This window comes from Pan paniscus, chromosome 18 (genome assembly GCF_029289425.2).
Source record: "Pan paniscus chromosome 18, NHGRI_mPanPan1-v2.0_pri, whole genome shotgun sequence".
NCBI classification, from domain to species: domain Eukaryota; kingdom Metazoa; phylum Chordata; class Mammalia; order Primates; family Hominidae; genus Pan; species Pan paniscus.
In genome coordinates this window covers 19686674-19708451 of record NC_073267.2, presented here as the reverse complement: position 1 = coordinate 19708451, position 21778 = coordinate 19686674, and the positions used below count along the sequence as shown (strand labels likewise).

The 21778-nt window shown below is 46.4% G+C and overlaps 1 protein-coding gene across 1 annotated transcript in view; it reads left to right on the top strand.

The window, feature by feature from the left end:
• The first annotated feature begins 114 nt into the window (after positions 1–114).
• LOC129394161 (uncharacterized) overlaps positions 115–21778 on the top strand; it is a 92301-nt gene continuing 70637 nt past the window's right edge. The window contains exons 1-3 of the mRNA XM_063598465.1: positions 115–256; positions 8609–8765; positions 9313–9464. Of these exons, the coding sequence (XP_063454535.1) occupies positions 246–256; positions 8609–8765; positions 9313–9464 (320 nt within the window). The 5' untranslated portion in view covers positions 115–245. The remainder of the gene's footprint in view (positions 257–8608; positions 8766–9312; positions 9465–21778) is intronic.

Below are 21778 nucleotides of genomic sequence, written 5' to 3'. Positions count from 1 at the left end.
CTGGAAGCTGCCCTTTGTCAAGCCCCAGGAATTAGCCCTTCTGATCTTTTTTTTTTTTTTTTTTTAGATGGAGTCTCGCTCTGTCACGCAGGCTGGAGAGCAGTGGTGTGATCTTGGCTCACTGCAACGTCCATTTCCTGAGTTCAAGCGATTCTTGTGCCTCAGCCTCCCAGTAGCTGGGATTACAGGCACATGCCACCACGCCCAGCTAATTTTTGTATTTTTAATGGAGAAGTGGTTTCACCATGTTGGCCAGGTTGGTCTTGAACTCCTGAACTCAGATGATCCTCCCACCTCCGCCTCCCAACGTGCTGGGATTACAGGCATGAGCCACTGCACCCAGCCTTCTGATCTTTCAAGTCATTATTGCTTCAAAGAACCTCCTCCAGTAATACAAGGATAATCTACGCAAAGACCTCAGGAGAATATTTAAAAATAAGTATGTATCACAGAAAGCAGCCCTCTTCCCTGGAGGCAAACATGATTCACAGGTTCATGTATGTACACACACACACACACACACACACACACACACACACACACACACCAAACATAAGAAAAAGTCACTCCTTGTGTTTTGCAGTATGATTTTTTTTCCACTTAACCCTACCTTATAGTTTTTTCTGTCTGTTCATAACCATCTAGTCAGACTTAAAATATGTTTTTGAATAGGTAAGACATGCAAATATGAAATAAAATAGTGTATAAGGGAATATAGAACTTCCCCCTTCGTTCCTATTTCTCGCCCTTCCAGTTCCCCTTCTTAGAGACACTGTGGTTGCTGGTTACATATGTAGCTCTCCAGTCATGTTATTTATTTATTTATATTATTTTTTGAGATAGAGTCTCACTCTGTCACCCAGACTGGAGTGCAGTGGCATGATCTTGGCTCACTGCAACAGCCCCCTCCCAGGTTCAAGCAATTCTCCTCCCTCAGCCTCCCAAGTAGCTGAGACTACAGGCGTGCACCACCACACCCAGCTGATTTTTGTATTTTTAGTAGAGAGGGGGTTTTGCCATGTTAGCCAGGCTGGTCTCGATCTCCTGACCTCAGGTGATCCACCTGCCTCGGCCTGCCAGAGTGCTGGGATTACAGGCTTAAGCCACTGTGCCCAGCCTATTGCTTTTTTTGTGATAAAGTCTCACTCTGTCACCCAGTCTGGAGTGCAATGGTGCGATCTCGGCTCCTGCAACCTATGCCTTCTGGATTCAAGCGATCATCCTGCCGCAGCCTCCTGAGTAGCTGGGATTACAGGTGTGCATCACCACACCCAGCTGATTTTTGTATTTTTTGTAAATATGGGTTTTTGCCATGTTAGCCAGGCTGGTCTTGAACTCCTGACCTCAAGTGATCCACCCACCTCAGCCTCCCAAAATGCTACAATTACAGGTGTGAGCTGCTCCATCCAGCCTCCAGTGATGTTTTATACACATGCAGCCACATAGAGAGCCCCTCCTGCACCCCTCCAAAATGGCAGCACAGGCCCCGGCTGTTGTGTGTCGCAATCTTTGCATCTAACTGTGTATTTTGGCCATTCATCCATGGTAGCAGAGAGAGGGCCACTGCACAGTCTTCTGCTATAGGGATGAACCATAATGATTAAGCCTGTCTGCTATTGACAGGTATTTAGGTTGTTTCTAGTCTTTTTGCTCTTAAAAGCAAGGCTGCAGCAAAAGCACGTGCTTGGTGGACCACGTCTGTCTCTAGGTTGGGTATTTAGAAAGCTGTGATATTGCACTGCAGCTTCATAAAGAAGCCATGATTATCCATCACTTTACTGAGGAAGCTCAGGGGTAGTTCTGTATGTACAAGTCAGGCAGGTGATAACGCAAAGCAAACACTCTGCCCAGGCCTGTGTGTCTTTTTTTTTTTTGAGACCAAGTCTCGCTCTATCACCCAGGCTGGAGTGGAGTGGCACAATCTCAGCTCACTGCAACCTCTGCCACCTGAGTTCAAGCAGTTCTCCTGCCTCAGCTTCCCGAGTAGCTGGGACTACAGGCACGCGCCACCACACCTTGCTAATTTTTTGTATTTTTAGTAGAGATGAGGTTTCACTGTGTTGGCCGGGCTGGTCTCGAACTCTTGACCTCAGGTGATCCACCCACCTTGGCCTCCCAAAGTGCCGGGATTACAGGTGTGAGCCACTGCACCTGGCCATCCCTGTGTGTCTGAAAGCCAGTGTTCCTTCCACTTCCCTCCCTGTTCCTCATTTCTTCTGCAGGCCCTGGGAGCACCCCCTGCTCAGGGCTCTGTGGCTGACCATATAAAGCATCAGAGAAAAACTGGAGCTGCTTCCTAATACGGTCACAAGAGGGAAATCCTGGGCCTGCAGCTGGGACTTGCTGGTGGCACAGGGCCCATGAGATGCCGGCTGGGACACAGGAGGCTGGGATGCTGAAACCTCTGAATTTAACCAGCTGGAGAGGGGCTCGTGGGGCCAGAGAGGCAGAAACACAGCCAACTATGGTTGCGCTGGGTCGAGGTGAAGGAGAAGTAGCTGAATGATGTGGGAGGAAGAGCCAGATGCTGAAGCCCCACGGCCCTGCCGTGAGATGTGCGGCTGCCTGCACCGGTCTTACCTTCGCTCCATCGTCATACACTGGCTTGCTTAGAAAGCTTTTACAGAACTCAGCAGAGATTCAGATCTACCTGGAAGTATGGATTAAGTGCTTGTTTTGTGCATGGCACTGGGAGAGATGTCCCAAACAAAGAGGATGAAAATCATATTCCTCTTTCAGAAGCTGGTGATGGAGTTGAAAAGGCAGTGTGGTCCTTCCTTTTTTTAAAAAAATTCATTTTATTCTTTTTTTTTTCTTTGAGACAGTCTCACTTTGTCACCCAGGCTGGAGTGTGGTGGCTTGATCTCGGCTCACATAACCTCTGCCTCCTTGGTTCAGGTGACTCTCCTGCCTCAGCCTCCTGAGTAGCTGGGATTACAGGCATGCGCCACCACACCCAGCTAATTTTTGTATTTTTAGTAAAGACGGGGTTTTGCCATGTTAGCCAGGCTGTTCTCAAACTCCTGACCTCAAGTGATCTGACCTCCTCGATTTCCCAAAGTGCTGGCATTAAAGGTGTGAGCCACCATGCCCGGCCTCTTCTTTCTTTTTAAAAATTCCTTTTATTCTTTTCTTTTCTCTATCTCTCTTTCTTCCTTTCTTTCTTACTTTCCTTCCTTCCTTCCTTTTTTTTTTTTTTTAGAGTCTCACTCTGTTGCCCAGGCTGGAGTGCAGCACCATGATCTCAGCTCACTATAACCTCCACCTCCTGGGTTCAAGTGATTCTCCTACCTCGGCCTCCCGACTAGCTGGGATTACAGGCGCCTGCCATCATGCCTGGCTAATTTTTGTATTTTTAGTAGAGACGGGGTTTTGCCATGTTGGCCAGGCTGGTCTCGAACTCCTGACCTCAAGTGATCTGACCTCCTTGGCCACCCGAAGTGCTGGGATTACAGCTGACTGAGTGTCTACCCTGTCCCTGGCACTGTGCGGGGTGCAGGAGATACAGTAGTGTGTGGGTCACAGTCCAGGAGGTAACATTTAGGCAGAGCTCTAAAAGAGGAGAGGGAACCAGCTGGGAAGATGAGGGGAAAAGTGTTCCAAGTGGAGAGAACAGCATATTGAAGGCTCTAAGGTGGCAAGACTTTCCCTCTCGTGAAATGAAGGGAGTATAGTAAGAGTCACTAAATAACATTGATTGAGCACCTACTACATACCAGCCGCCATGCTAAATGCTTTTCGAGCATTATCTCGCAGCACATCTATGAAGGGCTTGTTCGTATGCCTCCCTGTTTTGTAGATGAGGATAAGTGAGACTCAGAGAGGTTAAGGGACTTGCCCAGGGTCACACAGCGAAGAAGTAGCAAAGTGAAGGTTCAAATTAAAGTACCCCATACCCAGTTCTGAGCCCTTAGCTACTGCCCTTTACTGCCTCCAGGTCAAGGGCTTGAGTGAGGACAGGTTGGGCTGTAAATGATACCTACATTCAAAAGGGGCGTGGCAATGGACATGGCCCCAGAGGAGCTGGAGACGGAGTCGAGGCCTGAAGGAGGGTGGGGCTTGATTGACCTTTGTTCAGGTGACCACAGACTGGGCGCTTCTCTTTGGGAGGCTTGTCCTGGGGACAGGGGACACCTATTGAACCGGACATGGCCCCTGGCCTGGCTCAATGCAGTCCACTGAGTACCTACTGCCGCCGTGCAAGGCCCCCAGGTCACGGAGGTGAAGTCAGGCTGTCCCTGCTCCCAGGAAGCTGTATCATTAATTTATTCCCCTGGCATGCATTTAGCAAGCATTTAGTTAGCACCTATTCTATACCAAGGCCTGTGCTGGGACTGAAGAGGAGAAAGGGTGTTCCCCGGCCTCAAGGCACTTGCAGCTGGTGTTTGCAGGATGGGTGGGAGGGTCCTGGGTGATGGAATGGGGAAGAGGGGTGTCCAAGCAGGCAGCCCCCCACTCCCAGCCCCACCAGGCTGGATGTTGCTCCTGGGCCCCGCTTACCTCTCACCCTTGCTTTGCTTCTCCATTTCGGTCCAATGGAGCTGCTTATACCAAGTTGCTTATAGTTCACCCCCATGGACCCCGTGTCCTGTTTTTCTGCCCATGTCCCTGCTTTGTCTTGAGCTGGTTAACACCTTGTTGTCGTTTAAGACTCAGTGCAGGGAATACCTCCCCACCTGGAGGTTTCCCTGACCACTCCCAATGTGGGTTAGGGCCTTCCCTTCCTTGTTCCTATCATTCTCTGTTCTTATGACATGTTTTAATGTACTTGTCTCCCCCTCTGATTTAAGTTCTTTAAGAGCAGGAGCTATCTATCATTGATTTCTTTATCTCCAGCTTCTGACACAGATGTGGTATATAGTAGGTGCTCAGTAAATGGTTGATGGCTATTTAGACAGGCATATGTTGACTCATTCATGCTCCTTTTAGGGGATGGTGAGAACCTCTGTCTCCATCAATCCTGTTTCTTTCTTTCTTTCTTTTTTTTTTTTTTTTTTTTTGAGATGGGGTCTCCCTCTGTCACCCAGGCTGGAGTGCAATGGCACCACCTTGGCTCACTACAACCTCCCTCCACCTCCCAGGTTCAAGTGATTCTCCTGCCTCAGCCTGCCGAGTAGCTGGGACTACAGGCATGTGCCACCATGCCCTGCTAATTTTTTGTATTTTTGGTAGAAACAGGGTCTCACTGTGTTGCCTAGGTTGGTCTTGAACTCCTGAGTGTGAGCAATCTGCCCTCCTTGGTCTCCCAAAGTGCTGGGATCATAGGTGTGAACCACTGCGCCCAACAATCCTGTACCTTCAAAGAATATCATTCCTCCGCAGCACCCCCAGACATTACATACCATTGTCCCTGAGCAGACTGAGCCCTGGAAGGACCTTCCCACTCTCTCTTTTTCTTTCTTTTTTTTTTTTCTTTTTTTTTTTTTTTTGAGACAAGGTCTCACCATGTCACACAGGCTGGAGTGCATGGCACAATCACGGCTTACTGCAACCTCAACCTCCCAGGCTTAAGCAAACCTCCCACCTCAGCCTCCCAAGTGGCTGGGACTACAGGTAAATGCCACCATGCCCAGCTAATTTTTAAATTTCTTATAGAGATGGGGGTCTCACTGTGCTGCCCAAGCTGGTCTCAGACTTCTGGGCTCAAGCAGTCTTCCTGCCTTGACCTCCCAAAGTGCTGGGATTACAGTTGTGAGCCACCACACCCAGCCAGACTTTCCCACTCTCTAATTGGCTCCAGCCCTTGACTAAAAGCCCCTTGAGGGCTGGGATCCTGTGTTTTTTTTAATGTTCTAATGTAGTCCCAGCACCTTTTGCATGGCATCTGGGACATGAATGAATGAATGAATGAATGAATGAATGAATGAACGAACGAACGATCAGTAGTTTCTGTTTCTGTCGGATGGGCCTAGGCTGGATAGCATAATGGACCATGCTCATACCTGGGGGTGGGCCAGGCTGGGCTTGGTGCTGCCAGGATCTTCTTTGGTGACCTCAGTCAAGTCACTTAACCCTCTGTTGCTTGGTTCACCCTAGCTGTAACTGAGAGATGGATCTGTGGTTCTCCCTAAGTCACTTGCAGGGAAGAGGATACGCTTTATGGCCATCAGAGTCTTGGGCAGTACTGATGTTTATCGTTTGGGGAAAGCAGTTCCTGTGAGACGGGTTGGAGCCTGTCTCCTGAACTGTGACCTCAACCATGGGAAAATCTAGTATCCAGTAAGGAAAAATCATGACAATAGTGCCTTACCACGTACAGAATGGCGGGACTTACCTTGTGCCTTGAATCCTCCGTCCCTGATCTGGTTATTTTCAGATGCTCCTATTCACCCAGTAGGAGAGGACTGCTGTTTTTTAAATGGTAAAGTGCATATAACATAAAATTTACCATTTTAAACATTTTAAAGAAAACAGTGCCATTAAGTGCATTCACAATGTTGTACAGCTATCAATTTCAAGACAGGGTCTTGCTCTGTCACCCAGGGGCTAGAGTGCAATGGTACAATCATAGCTCACTATAACCTTGAGCTCCTGGGATCAAGCAATCCTCCTGACTCAGCCTCCCAAGTAGCTGGGACTACAGGTGATCACCACCATGGCCAGCTATTTTTTTTTTTTTTTTTTTTTTTTTGTAGAGAGGGGGTCTGGCTGTTGTTGCCTGAGCTGGTCTCAAACACTTAGCCTGAAGCAATCCTCCCACCTTGGCCTCCCAAAGTGCTGGGATTACAGGCATGAGCCACTACACTTGGCCCCAGAGCATTTTTATAGCCTCAAAAGGAAACCTTATACCCATGAGCAGTTCCTCCTCATTTCCCACCTCTTTCCAGCCCCTGGGAACCACGAGTCTGTTTTCTGTCTCCATGGCTTTGCCTACTCTAGACACTTCACATAAATGAGATGATAGAGTACGTGACCTTTCGTGCCTGGCTTCTTTCACTAGGCATATTTTCAAGCTTCATCCACATTGGAGAGCTCATGTCAGTGTTTGTCTCCGTTTTGCAGATGGGGAAGGTATTAATGATCAGGAGCAGGCGCTGTGGGGTAAACAGGAGTTCTAGTTCCCAACTTCCCTCCAGCTGTGTAACCTGGTGACAACCTCACCACGCCTCGCTTTGCCCTCCTGTCAAACAGGTGGTGGGGAAATCACTGTTACTGAGTAGTTGTGAAGATGCCATGAGGAGATGCCTCTGCCATCTTCTAGAGACTGAGTCACTGGGGTTTCTTCTTAGATATGGACATTGGGAGGTCCCAGAAAGAGATCAGAGGGTGGTGGGAGGAGAGAGAGCTTGGAGGATTATTACCTTTTCCTCCCCCCCTCCTGGACCACAGTTTTGGCAGCTGTGTTTCTATATGGCTGTGGATCCCTCTGGACAGCCCCTTTTTAGGGGTGTGTGGCTTTCTATGCCTCCAATGTTCAGTTAACGACATTCCCTCTCTGGCTGAGTGCGGTGGCTCCCACCTGTAATCCCAGCACTTTGGGAGGCTGAGACTGGTGCATCACCTCAGCTCAGGAGTTCGAGACCAGCCCGGGCAATATGGTGAAACCCTGTCTCTACAAAAAATAAAAATAAAAATTACCTGGGCATGGTTGTGCACACCTGTGGTACCACCTACTTGGGAGGCTGAGGCGAGAGGATCACTTAAGCCCAGAAACTCAAGGTTGTAGTGAGCCAAGATCACCCCACTACACTGCAGCCTGGGCGACAGAGCAAGACCCTGTCTCAAAAAAAAAAAAAAAGTAAACAACATTCTCTTCTGTTCTTGCTCTTCAGACTTAACTGCTCCCGTCACTGGTTGGGTTTCTTTAATTCTGCACACATATCTGTAAACACTCTTTTTATTAAATGTTCCTGAGTTAATATCTTAAGCACACTGTTCATTTTCTGTGCCACCTGTTAAATGATGAGCATTTAATATGATTGTCAGCATCCAAAAAAGATCCTGCGTAGTGCTTAGTTTGGTGCCCAACACATAGTAAGTGCTCAATGAACGGTGGCTGTTATTTAAGCCAGTGAGGTCCAGGGAGGTACAGTGGCAGCTCGGAGGAGTGGAGCTGAGATTTGAACCCAGAGCTCTTCAAAACTCCACAGTTTGGCCAGGTGCAATGGCTCACACCTATAATCCCAGTGCTTTGGGAGGCTGAAATGGGAGAATTGCTTGAGCCCAGGAATTTGAGACCAGCCTGAGCAACACAGTGAAACCCACGTCTCTACAGAAAATATAAACATCAGCCAGGCCTGGTGGCACCCGCCTGTAGTCCTGGCTACTCAGGAGGCTGAGGTAGGAGGATCACCTGAGTCCAGAAAGGTCAAGGTTGCAGTGAGTCATGTTCACACCACTGCACTCCAGCCTAGGTGACAGAGTGAGACCCCATCTCAAAACAAACACAAAACCCCCCACAATTGCAAAATAAAACATAGGCAGCTTGGAAACCCACTCTCGCCCTTTCTCCTCTTCCCACATACCTGGAATATCAGTGAGGCCCAGGGTTTCCACTAAGACTCCAAGCTCCAGTTTCCCCATCTCTAACATGAGAATACTGAGTGCTTCTGTGCAATCTGTCTACCCTGGAGGAGGTCTGGAAGTAAGCTGGGTTCTCTGTCTGCAGACGTACTCTGGCCTCTTCTGCGTGGTGGTCAACCCCTATAAACACCTGCCCATCTACTCGGAGAAGATCGTCGACATGTACAAGGGCAAGAAGAGGCACGAGATGCCGCCTCACATCTACGCCATCGCAGACACGGCCTACCGGAGCATGCTTCAAGGTGAGTGAACTCAGGGCTGCACGGGGCCAGCTCCAGGGAGCCCCTCCTGTCCTGCTTGTCTGCAGTTCTTGCCAGGAATGTGGAGTTTGGCAGGCACTGCGAGGGACCAGGAGTTACTGTGGCTGAAAAAGGGAAAAAGCAAAAGGAACATCTGTGTTTGCAGCCTGGGAGGGTGAGGGAGAGCCAAGAGCTTGGGCAAATACGGGCATGGGCCCGCTCCAGCTCCAGCTCCGGGGCTCACTGCCCAAGGGCCCTGTTGGGCCAGCTGTCTGCAAAGGATGGAAAGAGGGTGGGGAACAGCCCTGGGGCTGAGCCATTGTGGTCTGTGTTGACACCTACCTGTCCCTCAACCCCTGTGGGACTGTGGGTAAATATCTTTTCCTCTTCAGCCTCAGTTTCCTCATTTGTCAAAAGGGGTGATAGTCTCTATCTTGTAGCTTCTTGTGAAGATTGTTAATGCTGGTTTTTCCAAACTTAAGACTTGTGCCTATTACTTTCATGTTTATACGTTATTATTTTTACTATTGTTTTATTATTTTTGAGACAGGGTCTCACTTTCTCGCCCAGGCTGAAGTGCAGTGGTGCCATCTCGGCTCACTGCAACCTCCGCCTCCTGGGCTCAAGCAATTCTCCTGCCTCAGCCTCCCAGGTAGCTGGGACTATAGGTGTGGACTGTCATGTCAAGCTAATTTTAAAAAGGTGGGTTTTTTTGTTTTGTTTTTGTTTTGTTTTGTTTTGTTTTTGGAAGTGACAGGATCTTGCTATACTGGTTGGTCTCAAACTCTTGGCCTCAGGCGATCCTCCCACTTTGGCCTCCCAAAGTTCTGGGATTATAGGCATGAGCCACTGCACCCAGGCCTTCTCACCTTCTATTTAGAACACTTTGGAGCCCCTGAAATAGCCACCCCCAAGTCAAACAGAGGGACTAGGCAGTTAATGCAAACAAGTGTACCAGGTCAGGCGAAGAGTACAAGAAACTCGAAAACTCACACCCCCTCTGAAAGGGCACCAACAGGTGGGAACCCAGGGATCTGAGTTGGGAGTTGAGAGGAGCCCAATTCTGGAAGTTCTTGAGGCAGGAATCCAGGTGTGCCTGAGAGATGCCACGACCCCGCCCCCAAGGTAGAGGGACTCAGGTATAAGTGCCCCAACTTTCTGACAGTTAGCCAGACTCCACAGGTAGGACCAGAACCTTGGCCCTTCTAGGCAGGGCCTGCCATTACCTCCAAAGACCAGCAGGTGGAGCCTTGCAAGGGCAATCTTGGAGCTGTAATCTCAGGTTGTAAAGTGACGGCTCCTGGAGTCAGGTATCTGTCTTTGTATTAAACACACAAACACACACATTCTTTATGGTGTCCCTTGATGGAAGAGTATTTACAAAGTGGTTCGTGTACACCTTTGGGAAGCTGAGCATCACAGACCTCAGTGTTCCTATCATTTGGGGTGCTTTTGGTTGCAAGTAAGATAACAACTAACTAAAGTGGCTTAACCAGTAGGAGTTCATTGCCTCACACAACGGGAAGTCTAGTGGCTGATTTCAGGGTTGACTTCCTTGGGATTTTTCTCAGCTTCTTCCTCATGGTCACAAAGTGGTAGCCATAGTTCCAGATATCACGTTTTCATGTGATAATATCCAAAAGCATGAAGGAAGTGGAGGGTAAGGTTCTTTCCCTGTGTCTCTCTTTTTTTTTTTTTTTTTAAGTCAGGTAGAAACTTGGTCATATGCTAACCCCTACAGCAATCACTGGCAGAGGGGATTGGAGTGTTTATGATTTGTTTGAACTATTCCTGGTTCTTTTTTTTTTTTTTTTTTTTTTGAGACAGGGTCTCACTCTGTTGCCCAGGCTGGAATACAGTGGCATGATCTGAGCTCACTGCAACCTCTGCCTCCCGAGTTCAAGTGATTCTCCCACCTCAGCCTCCAGAGTAGCTGGGATTACAGGTGTGTGCCACCATGCCTGGCTAAATTTTTGTATTTTAGTCGAGACCGGGTTTCACCGTATTGGCCAGGCTGGTCTCGAACTCCTGACTTCAAGTTATCCACCCGCCTTGGCCTCCCAACGTGTTGGGATTACAGGCATAAGCTACCATACCCAGCAATTCCTGGTTCTTTTCTGGAGCTGAGGTCCCACTAAGCACATTTTAATTTAAATACCAAAAAGAAAGAAAATTCTGTTAGCAAAGGAGAAGGAGGGGGAGCGACAGATGGGTAAGCATTTCTACAGTGCTCTGAAAAAATTTATTTGTAACTTGAAAAAGTCTTTAATATTGTATATTCATTCTAGAAAAACTTAAACTTATATTTAAGTAAAAGAGAACTTGCTGGCACCTATGATTCTATCATCCAAAACTCATCACCATTAACATTTTGTTACGTGACCTTTCATTACACTAACTGAACTAAATGGCATGAAATGAAGGAAATTTTTACTATCTGAAGATAATTCGTTCCGGAAAAAGATCACTTAAAACAGAGACTAAAGTTTCACTGTAGATAGTATGTGTGTGGAGGAGGGAAAGAGAGTGGGCAAAATATTTGACTGAGCTTGAAAAATGACATTGCAGGCCAGGCACAGTGGCTCACGCCTGTAATCCTGGCACTTTGGGAAGCCCAGATGGGTGGATTGCTCGAGGTCATGAGTTCGAGACCAGCCTGGGCAATATGGCGAAACCATGTCTCTACAAAAAATACAAAAATTACTTTGGTGTGGTAGCACATACCTGTAGTCCCACTTCTTGGGAGGCTGAGGTGGGAGGATCGCTTGAGACCAGGAAGTGGAGGTTGCAGTGAGCCGAGATCACGCCACTGCATTCCAGCCTGGGTGAGAGAGCCAGACCTTGTCTCAAAAGAAAAGAAAAGAAAACCAACATTGCAAATTATAAAAATAGGTTAATTTCAGCTTACATGTAATAAGAATTTTATTTTAATTACAAGTAGGTGCTAATTTGTAGATTCAGTATAAAATGAATTAAGAGTGAGTGTGGGGTTTTTTTCTGTAACTTTTTTTGGGGTGAGGGATGAAATCATGTGAGCATAAAACGACATCTTCATGTCATGCTTGACTTCTGCAGCCCGAGCTAAAAAGGATCATTCTTACAGATTTATTTGATGGGTCACCAGTTTTCCTAAGGGCTTCTTTTACTTCCTTAGTGTTTAAGTCTCTCAAAGCCCCTGTGGTCTTAGCATTCATTCAGCTGTGAATTGCCCTGAATCTTTTTCTTTCTTTTATCTTTCTTTCTTTCTTTTTTTTTTTTTTTCGGATGGAGTTTCCCTCTTGGTGCCCAGGTTGGAGTGCAATGGTGTGATCTCAGCTCACTGCAACCTCCGCCTCCTGGGTTCAAGCGATTCTACTGCCTCAGCCTCCCAAGTAACTGGGCTTATAGGCATGTGCCACCACACCCGGCTAATTTTGTATTTTTAGTAGAGATGGGGTTTCACCATGTTACCCAGGATGGTCTCGATCTCCTGACATTGTGATCTGCCCGCCTCGGCCTCCCATAGTGCTGGGATTACAGGCATGCGCCATCACACCAGGCTAATTTTGTATTTTTAGTAGAGATGGGGCTTTACCATGTTGGTCAGACTGGTCTTGAACTCCTGGCCTCAGGTGATCCTCCCACCTCGGCCTCCCAAAGTGGTGGGATTACAGGTGTGCACCACCACACTTGGCCCCTGAATCTTTTTTTTGGCCTTTCCAAGGCCACTGACTTTGCCAGTCACTGCACCTTATTTTGCAGAACTGCCACTTTGTTTTGTGTTCATATCATGATGGTGGCTATTGATACCCGATAATTGGCAAGGTGAAGCCACTGAATCGTTGGAGAAGGAGGTTTCGGTGGAGTTTGATCGCTCTTGTAGTCATTGAAGAATATTTTTGTGTTGTGGGGACTTTTGCTTTCCTAGACCAGCAGTCCCCAACCTTTTTGACACCAGGGACCAGTTTCGTAGAAGTCAGTTTTTCCATGGACCGCAGGGGAGAGATGGTTCGGGATGATTCGAGCGCATTACATTTATTGTGCACTTTATTTCTATGATTACATTGTCATATATAATGAAATCATTATACAACTCACCATCATGTAGAATCAGTGGGAGCCCTGAGCTTGTTTTCCTGCAACTAGACGGTCCCATCTGGGGGTGATGGGAGACAGTGACAGATCATCAGGCATTAGATTCTCATAAGGAGCACACAGCCTGGATCCCTCTTAAGTGCAGTTCACAGTAGGGTTGGTGGTTCTATAAGAATCTAATGCCGCCTCTGATCTGAGAGGAAGCAGAGCTCAGGCAGTAATTGGAGTGATAGAGAGTGGCTGTAAATACAGATGAAGCCCACTACTCACCTCCTGCTGTGCAGTACCAGTCGGTGGTTTGAGATGCCTGCGCTAGACCACCTCTTAACTGTGAGGCAATGTTGTAATTGACAAGGACACCCTGTGTTCATATATTTGATTCCTCATGGTCTCTAGGTTTTAACACAAAATTGCATAGTCAGCTCTCTTGAAACTACTTAGAAATGCTCACTTGACACATAGTAAGCTCCAATAGGAAATGACTATCATGATTGAGCACAGCAGCATGTCTCCAGTCCTAGCACTTTGGGAGGCCGAGGCAGGAGGATCACTTGAGGCCAGGAGTTAGACACCAGCCTGGGCAACATAGTGAGCTCTTGTCTCTACAAAAAAATAATTAGCTGGCCACAGTGCGTGAGTCTGTAGTCCTAGCTACTCTGGAGGCTGAGGCAGGAGGATGGCTTGAGCCCAGGACTTCAAGAATGCAGTGTGCTATGATCGTGCTATGGTACTCCAGCCTTGGCAACAGAGTAAGACCCTGTCACGAAAGAAAGAAAGAAAATGAAAACCGTGAATATGCACATCCATAAAAGATAAACTCTTAATTTAAATGTTAACCAACACCTGCTATGCCCTCGTCTATTTTGGCATGACCTGGTGCTTTCTGGCAAATCATTGATGGTGGACTCCAAAAATAAAAAGAATCGGGCACGGTGGCTAATGCCTGTAATCCCAGCACTTTGGGAGGCCGAGGTGGGGGGATCATGAGATCAGGAGATCGAGACCATCCTGGCTAACGTGGTGAATCTCTGTCTCTACTAAAAATACAAAAAAAACTAGCCAGGCACGGTGGCAGGCGCCTGTAGTCCCAGCTACTCAGGGGGTGCTGAGGCAGGATAATGGTGTGAACCCAAGAGGCGGAGCTTGCAGTGAGCTGAGATCACGCCACTGCACTCTAGCCTGGGCAACAAAGCGAGACTCCATCTCAAAATAAATAAATAAAAAATAAAAAGAATGTCAAAAATAATGGAGAAAAATTTAAGCTTGGGAAGAATTCCGTTCATCTGCTTAATTTTTTCTCCATTCCCAAGTAGGAAATTGGTTTTTGTGAAGAAACATGTAGGCCCAGTGTGTTGACTCCATTGATAAATGGCACAATCTCATTCTGTTAAGTCACTGGGCTGCGATCCACACTAAGCTTACCATGAAGGTGGAGAGAGAAAGCTAGCACATGTGGCTTCTTCCTTGAGTTCTTCATGGAAAAGATGGGGTGTGAAAAGGCGGGACTGAGGAGGGATGGGTAACACACATGCACTGAATATAAGATGAAGCATTGCAGTTGTGTCACATAGACAGTAAGTTCCTGAGGACCTATAAACTCCATCCTTCTTGCATGTTCATCATTGTATCTCCAGCACATTTTCTGGTGCCTGGCACATAGTAGCTGCTCAGTATTTGTTGAATCAATGAATTATTAGAGTTATTTATAGAAAAGAACCTACCAGGGTCAGGATGGATGGGGTGGGTTATTTGAGAGAGGTGGGGCTTTATAAGCCTCGAAGAATGGTTTGCTAAGGTGAGAGAAGGGGGCAGGGATGGCTTTCTAGCCAAGAATAATAAAAGCATAAATGTAGGGGTGAGAATGGGTATGATGAGTGTGGGAGGAGCTGGTTTAGAGGGGTTGACTAGTATACTGTGGCAGGGAGCTCAGAGCCAGAGCTCAGCCCTTTGCTGCCTCACAGGAGTTGGGAAAATGGGAGGGACTTTCTAAGAGATACTTCACAACATGGCACCCTCCCAAATGGAAGCCAAGCCCCTTGAGGGTACGGGAAGAGAAGCTGATGCTTAAAATATGTATCTTATATCTGCATATGCATAAATTATGTCATGTTTATTTTTTAAATTCTCCCCCCCTTTATTTTGAGTCAGAGTCTCGCCCTGCCACCCAGGCTGGAGTGCAGCAGCACGATCTCAGCTCAGTGGTATGATTTCGGCTCACTGCAACCTCTGTCTCCTGGGTTCAAGCAATTCTTGTGCCTCAGCCTCCCGAGTAGCTGGGACTACAGGCACACACCACCATGCCTGGTTAATTTTTGTATTTTTAGTAGAGTTGGGGTTTTGCCATGTTGGCCAGGCTGGTTTCAAACTCCTGACCTCAGGTGATCTGCCCGCCTCAACCTCCCAAAGTGCTGAGATTACAGGCATGAGCCACTGCGCCCGGCCGTGGTTTGTTTTTGGAAAGATGTTACATACAAATTCAAAAGGTGAACTTCTCCCTTCAACCCTTGTGCATTAGATCCTTAGCTTCCCTCCCAAGAGACAATTATGGTTTCTAGTGTATGAAGTTTTCTCCTAGAGATATTTTTGCAAGTATAAGCAAATAGGTATCTATTTTCTTCCCTAAGATTTCCCTACAAATACTAGCATTCCATATATATACAGTTCTATATTTTGCCAGAGGGTGTTACATATCAGTGCATGTAGGAATTCCTTGTTCCCTTTTTTAAAAAATTGGTTTTTATTTTTGTTAAAAGTATTCATGCAGATGGCTTAGAGTCAAGTAATTTTTGAAGGCTTGTTAAGAAAAATAGCCATCCTCTGCTACTTCTCAACTCCTTTAATTGATTTTTTTTTTTTTTTGTATTTACCACCATATCTCTGACAACAACACTTGATCATCGTGCTGCTATCTTAATTTTGTTTTCAATTTTAGGTATCATCTATTGACTTCCCTCCATGAAAGATGAAATTTAGCTCATTCACCCCCTGGATTTGCCCCTATTTCCTCATTCCAATACACATGCCTCATATCAGAGTCCCAGTATAATTTTATCTTAGTTTTGACAAACTCAGTGTTCAGAGTTTCCATTATTATGACTATGTAATGCTATCTAGAGTTTACATTATTATGATTATGTAGATGTTATTCGAAGCTGAGCTTTGCACTGCTTTGTGACTATTTTTCTTCTTTCTGTATGACTTTTCTTTTTCCTGGAGTTAGCAATTGCCTTTTTTTCCCCAATCTTGTTTTCCATGTACTTAACCACCAATTCTGCCCCAAAATCTTTCTAAATGTGTTAATCTCCTTTTAATATGTCCAGACATGTATTGGATATCATATTGATATCATCTCCTTGAATGTGATCTCTACTATAGCCTTCTGATCTGCCCTGGCTTTCTCTATAGCTAGTAACTGTCATATAGGATCTTTTTCACCATCCTTGAAATTCCCCTTAATGCTTTCATAGTGGATTCCTTGTTTCCCAGTTTTCATGTCTTCCTCTTTCTTGCTTTACTCTCCTGCTTAAATCAAGCACTTTGTCCAGTAGCTTCCCAAGAAAGAATGTACGTGATCTTGAGGCATTGAGAACTTCCATATCTGAGAGGCTTGATGCTTCTCTAACACTTAAAGGATAGTTTAGCTGGGTTTAAAATTCCAGGCAAGAAAGTTGTTTTCAGAAAGTTATAAATAACTTTCTTGCCTGAGCTTTTAAGGCATTTGTGTTGTTGCCTTCTAGTTTCAGTTTTGAGAAGATGAAACCCAATCTGATTCGTGTGTGTGTATGTTTGTGAGTGTGTGTGTGTGTGATTATATTCACCTTCCTGGCTGGGAATATTCTTGATCCTTTGTACATGACCAGTTTTTGTTTTTCCTCCTTCTCTGGAAGCTTTTAGACTGTCTTTGTACCCCTATTCAGGATGATGGGACTTGCTATGAGTCCATTTTTATTTGTTATCCTGGACACTTAGTGGCCCAATTAATCTATAAACTTGTGTCCACAAATTCTGGGAAATTTTGCAAATTATTTCCTTGATGCTGTCTTTCTCCCTGTGTTCTCTGTTTCTTTTTCTTAGAAGTCTTTTTATTTCCATAATGGAATTCCTAGACCAATCCTATAATTTAAATCTCTTTCTCTTGTCATTTTCATCACTTTAATGTTTTTAATGGTATTTTCTGGGCACTTACCTCAACTTTTTTCCCTAACCCTTCCATTGTGTTTTAAATTTCTGGTATATATTTTATTAAATTCCAAAAATTCTATTTTATTTTTAAATGTTTCTTTCATATGACATTCTTTTTCTGTGGATGCAATATCCTGTTTCTCAGAGGATATTTAATGCAGAGTCTATTTCCTCCAAGATACATATTTTCCTAATTGTTTTAACTTCTGTCTGTCATATTAGTGGATTTCTTCAGATGTCTTGGGATTCTTGGCTATCCATTCATCTTGGATGCTTTAGTGCACAGGATACCAAATTGTTGATGGAAGCTCAGAGCTTATAGGATGGGCTTGCTGATGTGCTTGGCTATAATATGAAAGTGCTGGGCTACCCCATTAGGACACTTCTGTTTCGTCTTTCAGTCTTTTGTTCATGGGCTAATCTGATTCTTCAGAGAAGGTTTGTAGAAAAATCTTCTGCCTGGAGGTTAAAGATTTGTCTAGCATCATTTTGAGGGTCTAGTTGAAAAGAAGCTGAGGGTTTCAAAATGTGCAGTGAAATTTGTACATTACCTTCCTTCTTTCAGTATGGTTCCTGGTGTCCCCCCAGGACGGAGACCCTCTGTTTAACCCTCACCAGAGACTAAACCCACCACCTTCTGTGGGGTGTGAGAAGGGCAGTCACTTGGCTTCAGGGAGTGCAGAAGATATGGGAGGGGTCTAACAGTGCCTTATATTTGACCCAGTCCTTATGTTTTTGTCTCCTCCTTGATCTTTTCTTCCAGAGGCCCCTGGCATTGCCAGTTTCTGAGGTTTGGGGCAGAAATGGGGAATTCGGTGTTGAAATTAGGTCGTTTCTCACCTTTCCTCACTGCTCACCTAGACTTTTTTCTTGGTACCTTTTTTTTTTTTTTTTTTTTTTGAGATGGAGTTTCACTCTCGTTGTCCAGGCTGGAGTGCAATGGCATGATCTCGGCTCACTGCAACCTCCACCTCCCGGGTTCAAGTGATTCTCCTGCCTCAGCCTCCCAAGTAGCTGGGATTACAGGCATCCGCCACCACACCCGGCTAATTTTTGTATTTTAAATAGAGATGGGGTTCAACCATGTTGGTCAGGCTGGTCTTGAACTCCCGACCTTAGGTGATCCACCCAACTCGGCCTCCCAAAGTGCTGGGATTACAGGCGTGAGCCACGGTGTCTGGCCTTTTTCTTGGTACTTTTCAATGCTTATCCCATTTTCTGTCTTCCAAGATGGCTTTGCTGTTCTCCCCTCTCTAGTTCTTTTTAAACTGCCTCATGTATTTTTACACTTTTTGGTTTGTTTGTTTTTTTTTTGGGGATGGAGTTTCCCTCTTGTCGCACAAGCTGGAGTGCACGATCTCTGCTCACTGCAGCCTCCACCTCCCAGGATCAAGCAATTCTCCAGCCTCGGCCTCCTGAGTAGCTGGGATTACAGGTGCATGCCACCATGCCCAGCTAATTTCTGTATTTTTAGTAGAGACGGGTTGGCCAGGCTCGTCTCGAGCTCCTGACCTCAGGTGATCCACTCACCTCAGCCTCCCAAAGTGCTGGGATTACAGGCGTGAACCACCACACCCGGCCTTTTTACACTTTTTTTTTTTTTTTTTTTTTGCCTTTTCCCCCCTCTTTTGTGTGGAGAATGGGGTCTTGTTATATTTTCCAGGCAGGCCTTGAACTCCTGGGCTCAAGCTTTCCTCATGCCTGTGCCTTCCTAAGAGCTGGGATTCCAGGCATGAGCCACCATGCCTGGCTAAACTGGTTCATGTATTTTTGGAAAGTCTTTTACAGTTATTTTAGTAAGGTTTAGGAAGGAAGAGAGCTAAATGCATGCACTCAGCCTACCATCTTCTCATGGGAATTCTCTCATGCCTTCTTTTACAAAGAAGTGATAATAATAATCATGGATTTTTATTATATGCTTCCTATAAAGCTCAGGGCTTTACAGAAATATTCTCAGTTAATCTTTACCACAAACCTACAAGGTGGACAGGACCAGATTAGGAATTTTAAAATTAAGCCCTGAAACTGTTAAGGTGCAGGCATACGTCATAAAAAAAATTAAATTATAAAGTAAAGAAGGCTGACAAAATTGTTTTTGTTTTTGCTTTTTTTAGAGACAGGGTCTTGCTCTGTTGCCCAGGCTGGAGTGTAATGGTGCGATTATAACTCACTGCAGCCTCAAACTCCTGGGTTCAGCAATCCTGCCTCAGCTTCCCAAGTAGCTGAGACTACAGAGATGTACCACCATGCTCAGCTAATTAAAAAAAAACAACTGTTTTTTGTTTGTTTGTTTTGAGACAGAGTTTCACCCCTGTCACCCAGGCTGGAGTGCAATGGCACGATCTCAGCTCACTGCAACCTCCACCTCCTGGGTTCAAGTGATTCTCCTGCCTCAGCCTCCTGAGTAGCTGGAATTACAGGCGCATGCCACCATGCCCAGCTAATTTTTGTACTTTTAGTAGAGATGGTGTTTCACCGTGTTGACCAGACTGGTCTTGAACTCCTGACCTCAGGTGATCCTCCCACCTTGGCCTTCCAAAGTGCTGGGATTACAGGCATGAGCCACCGTGCCCAGTCTTTTTTATTTTTGAGACAGGTTCTCACTTTGTCACCCAGGCTAGAGTGCAGTGGCACAAACACGGCTCACTGCAGGCTTGACCTCCTAGGCTCCAGTGATCTTCTCACCTCAGCTCCCCAAGTAGCTGGGACTGCAGCCATGCACCACCACACCCGGCTAATTTTTGTATTTTTTGTCGAGACGGGATTTCACCATGTTGCCCAGGCTGGTCTTGAACTCCTGAGCTCAAGTGATCCACCTGCCTGGGCTTCTCAAAGTGCTGGGATTACAGGTGTGAGCCCACTGTGCCTAGTGAAAAAACTTTTTTTTTTTTTTTTAGAGATAAGATCTTACTGTGTTGCCCAGGCTGGTCTCTCATTCCTGGCCTCAAGTGATCCTCCTGCCTTGACCTCCCAAAGTGCTGGGATTATGGGTATGAGCCACCGTGCCCAGCCTAAAGTTGCTATTTTTCCCATGATGTTTATCTTCGTGGTGCTTATGAAATGGCAACTATGGCATTCTTCCTTCTCGTGCATGCCTGTGTGGGCGTGCCCTCAGCGTATGCTTACAAGGTTTATTGGGTGATCCAACGCTAGCCGCAAGAGCTATTATTAGCCCCCTTTTACAGCTGGGAAAACAGACTCAGAGGAGTGGAGAACTTGCTGCAGATTTGTTAAGTGTCAGAGCCAAATATACACTTGGATTATCCTGACTCCAAAGCCGGAGTCCTGCTGGTCAGTTGGTGACACCGGGCAACCACAGGGATCCCCCTCAATCCCACGGAAGGCTGTCTACTGTCTTCATCTCAGAGTGTTGACAGCTCAAAGCTTAGGAGGCTGGAGCTGAGTTCAATAAAAGAACGTGATGAATAGGAGAAAAGCGCCATTAAAGCCCTCCAGACAAGAACCACTTTGGAGCCCCTCCATGGGTCCCTGGGGTGTAGGAGGGGCAGGAAAGCAGATAAGATTCCATTCTGAGCCTCTGCACTTGCCCTATGCAAGATAGCCACAAGTAATGGTTTGTCCGCACCTCATTAGCAACAAATGGCCACGCTCAGGGGATTAAAAAAAGAAATAACAGCCACCCTTTATCAGCTTGGGGCTCTTGGCTAAGTCCTCTCTAAGCTTAAGACAACTCTGCGGGTGGAGTGATCCAAACGACTTTCTCCACTTTGCAAGTTCCCACACTCGGCTGTATCCTTCTGCTTGAGATTGGCAGCCCCGTGGGGGATGGTTCCTGCTCACCCAACTCCCCTGAGGCTGCTCCCCAGTAGAGGCAGAGAGAGGAAGGGGACTGATGTCCTCAGGGCCCCTGCAATATGTCAGGACCTGGGTTCACTGCTCCATCAATCCCACATTGCTCGGCCCTCACTAGCACCACACAGGGTGGGTGGCAGCCTCCCCATTTGATCGATGGGGAAAACTCAGCACACCTACTTGGCCCCAGAACTGAGAGTCAAACCTGGGGACCCAGCTTCGCTGCCCTCAGAATGTTACTCTTCCCTCCTAGGTAGCGTGGTATAGATAGTGTAGTATTCTTGTCCCCATATAACGGAAGAGGAAACTGAGGCCCCCAGAAGGCTAAGGGACTAGCATAGGCCTTGTGTCTTAGCCTGTTAAGGCTGCTATATCAAAATACCATAGACTGGGTGGCTTTTAAACAGATATTTGTTTCCCGTGGTTCTGGAGGCTGGGAAGTCCAAGATCAAGCTTGGTATCTGGTGAGGGCCTAGTGCTGCCTTCTCGCTGTGTCTCACGTGGGGGAAGGGACCTGCTAGCTCTCTGGGTCTCTCCCCCAATGAGGATTGAACCCCCATGATCTCGTCACCTCCCAAAGGCCCCACCTCCTAATATCATCACTTTAGGGGTAAGGATTCCAGCATATGAATTTGAGGGAGACATGAGCATTCAGACCATGACACCTTGTAATCAGAAAGGGGTTAAATATCCTTGGTTGAATATCCTGTCCTGCCGATTCAGAATCACTGCTGTCTATAACCTCTTCCCTAGATCACTATTTTAGATGATGATGATAAAGATGATATTAACGGCAATTACCAAGCTCTTAAATGTGCTGCGGGTAAAACAATTTTAAGCCCTTTCTGAATCCAGTCTCTTTCAATCATCTTCATGCCCTTGAAAGGTCTGGAATTTTGTTGATTTCCCTGGTGAGGAAACAGGCCCTGGGGGCAGAGGTGATAGGG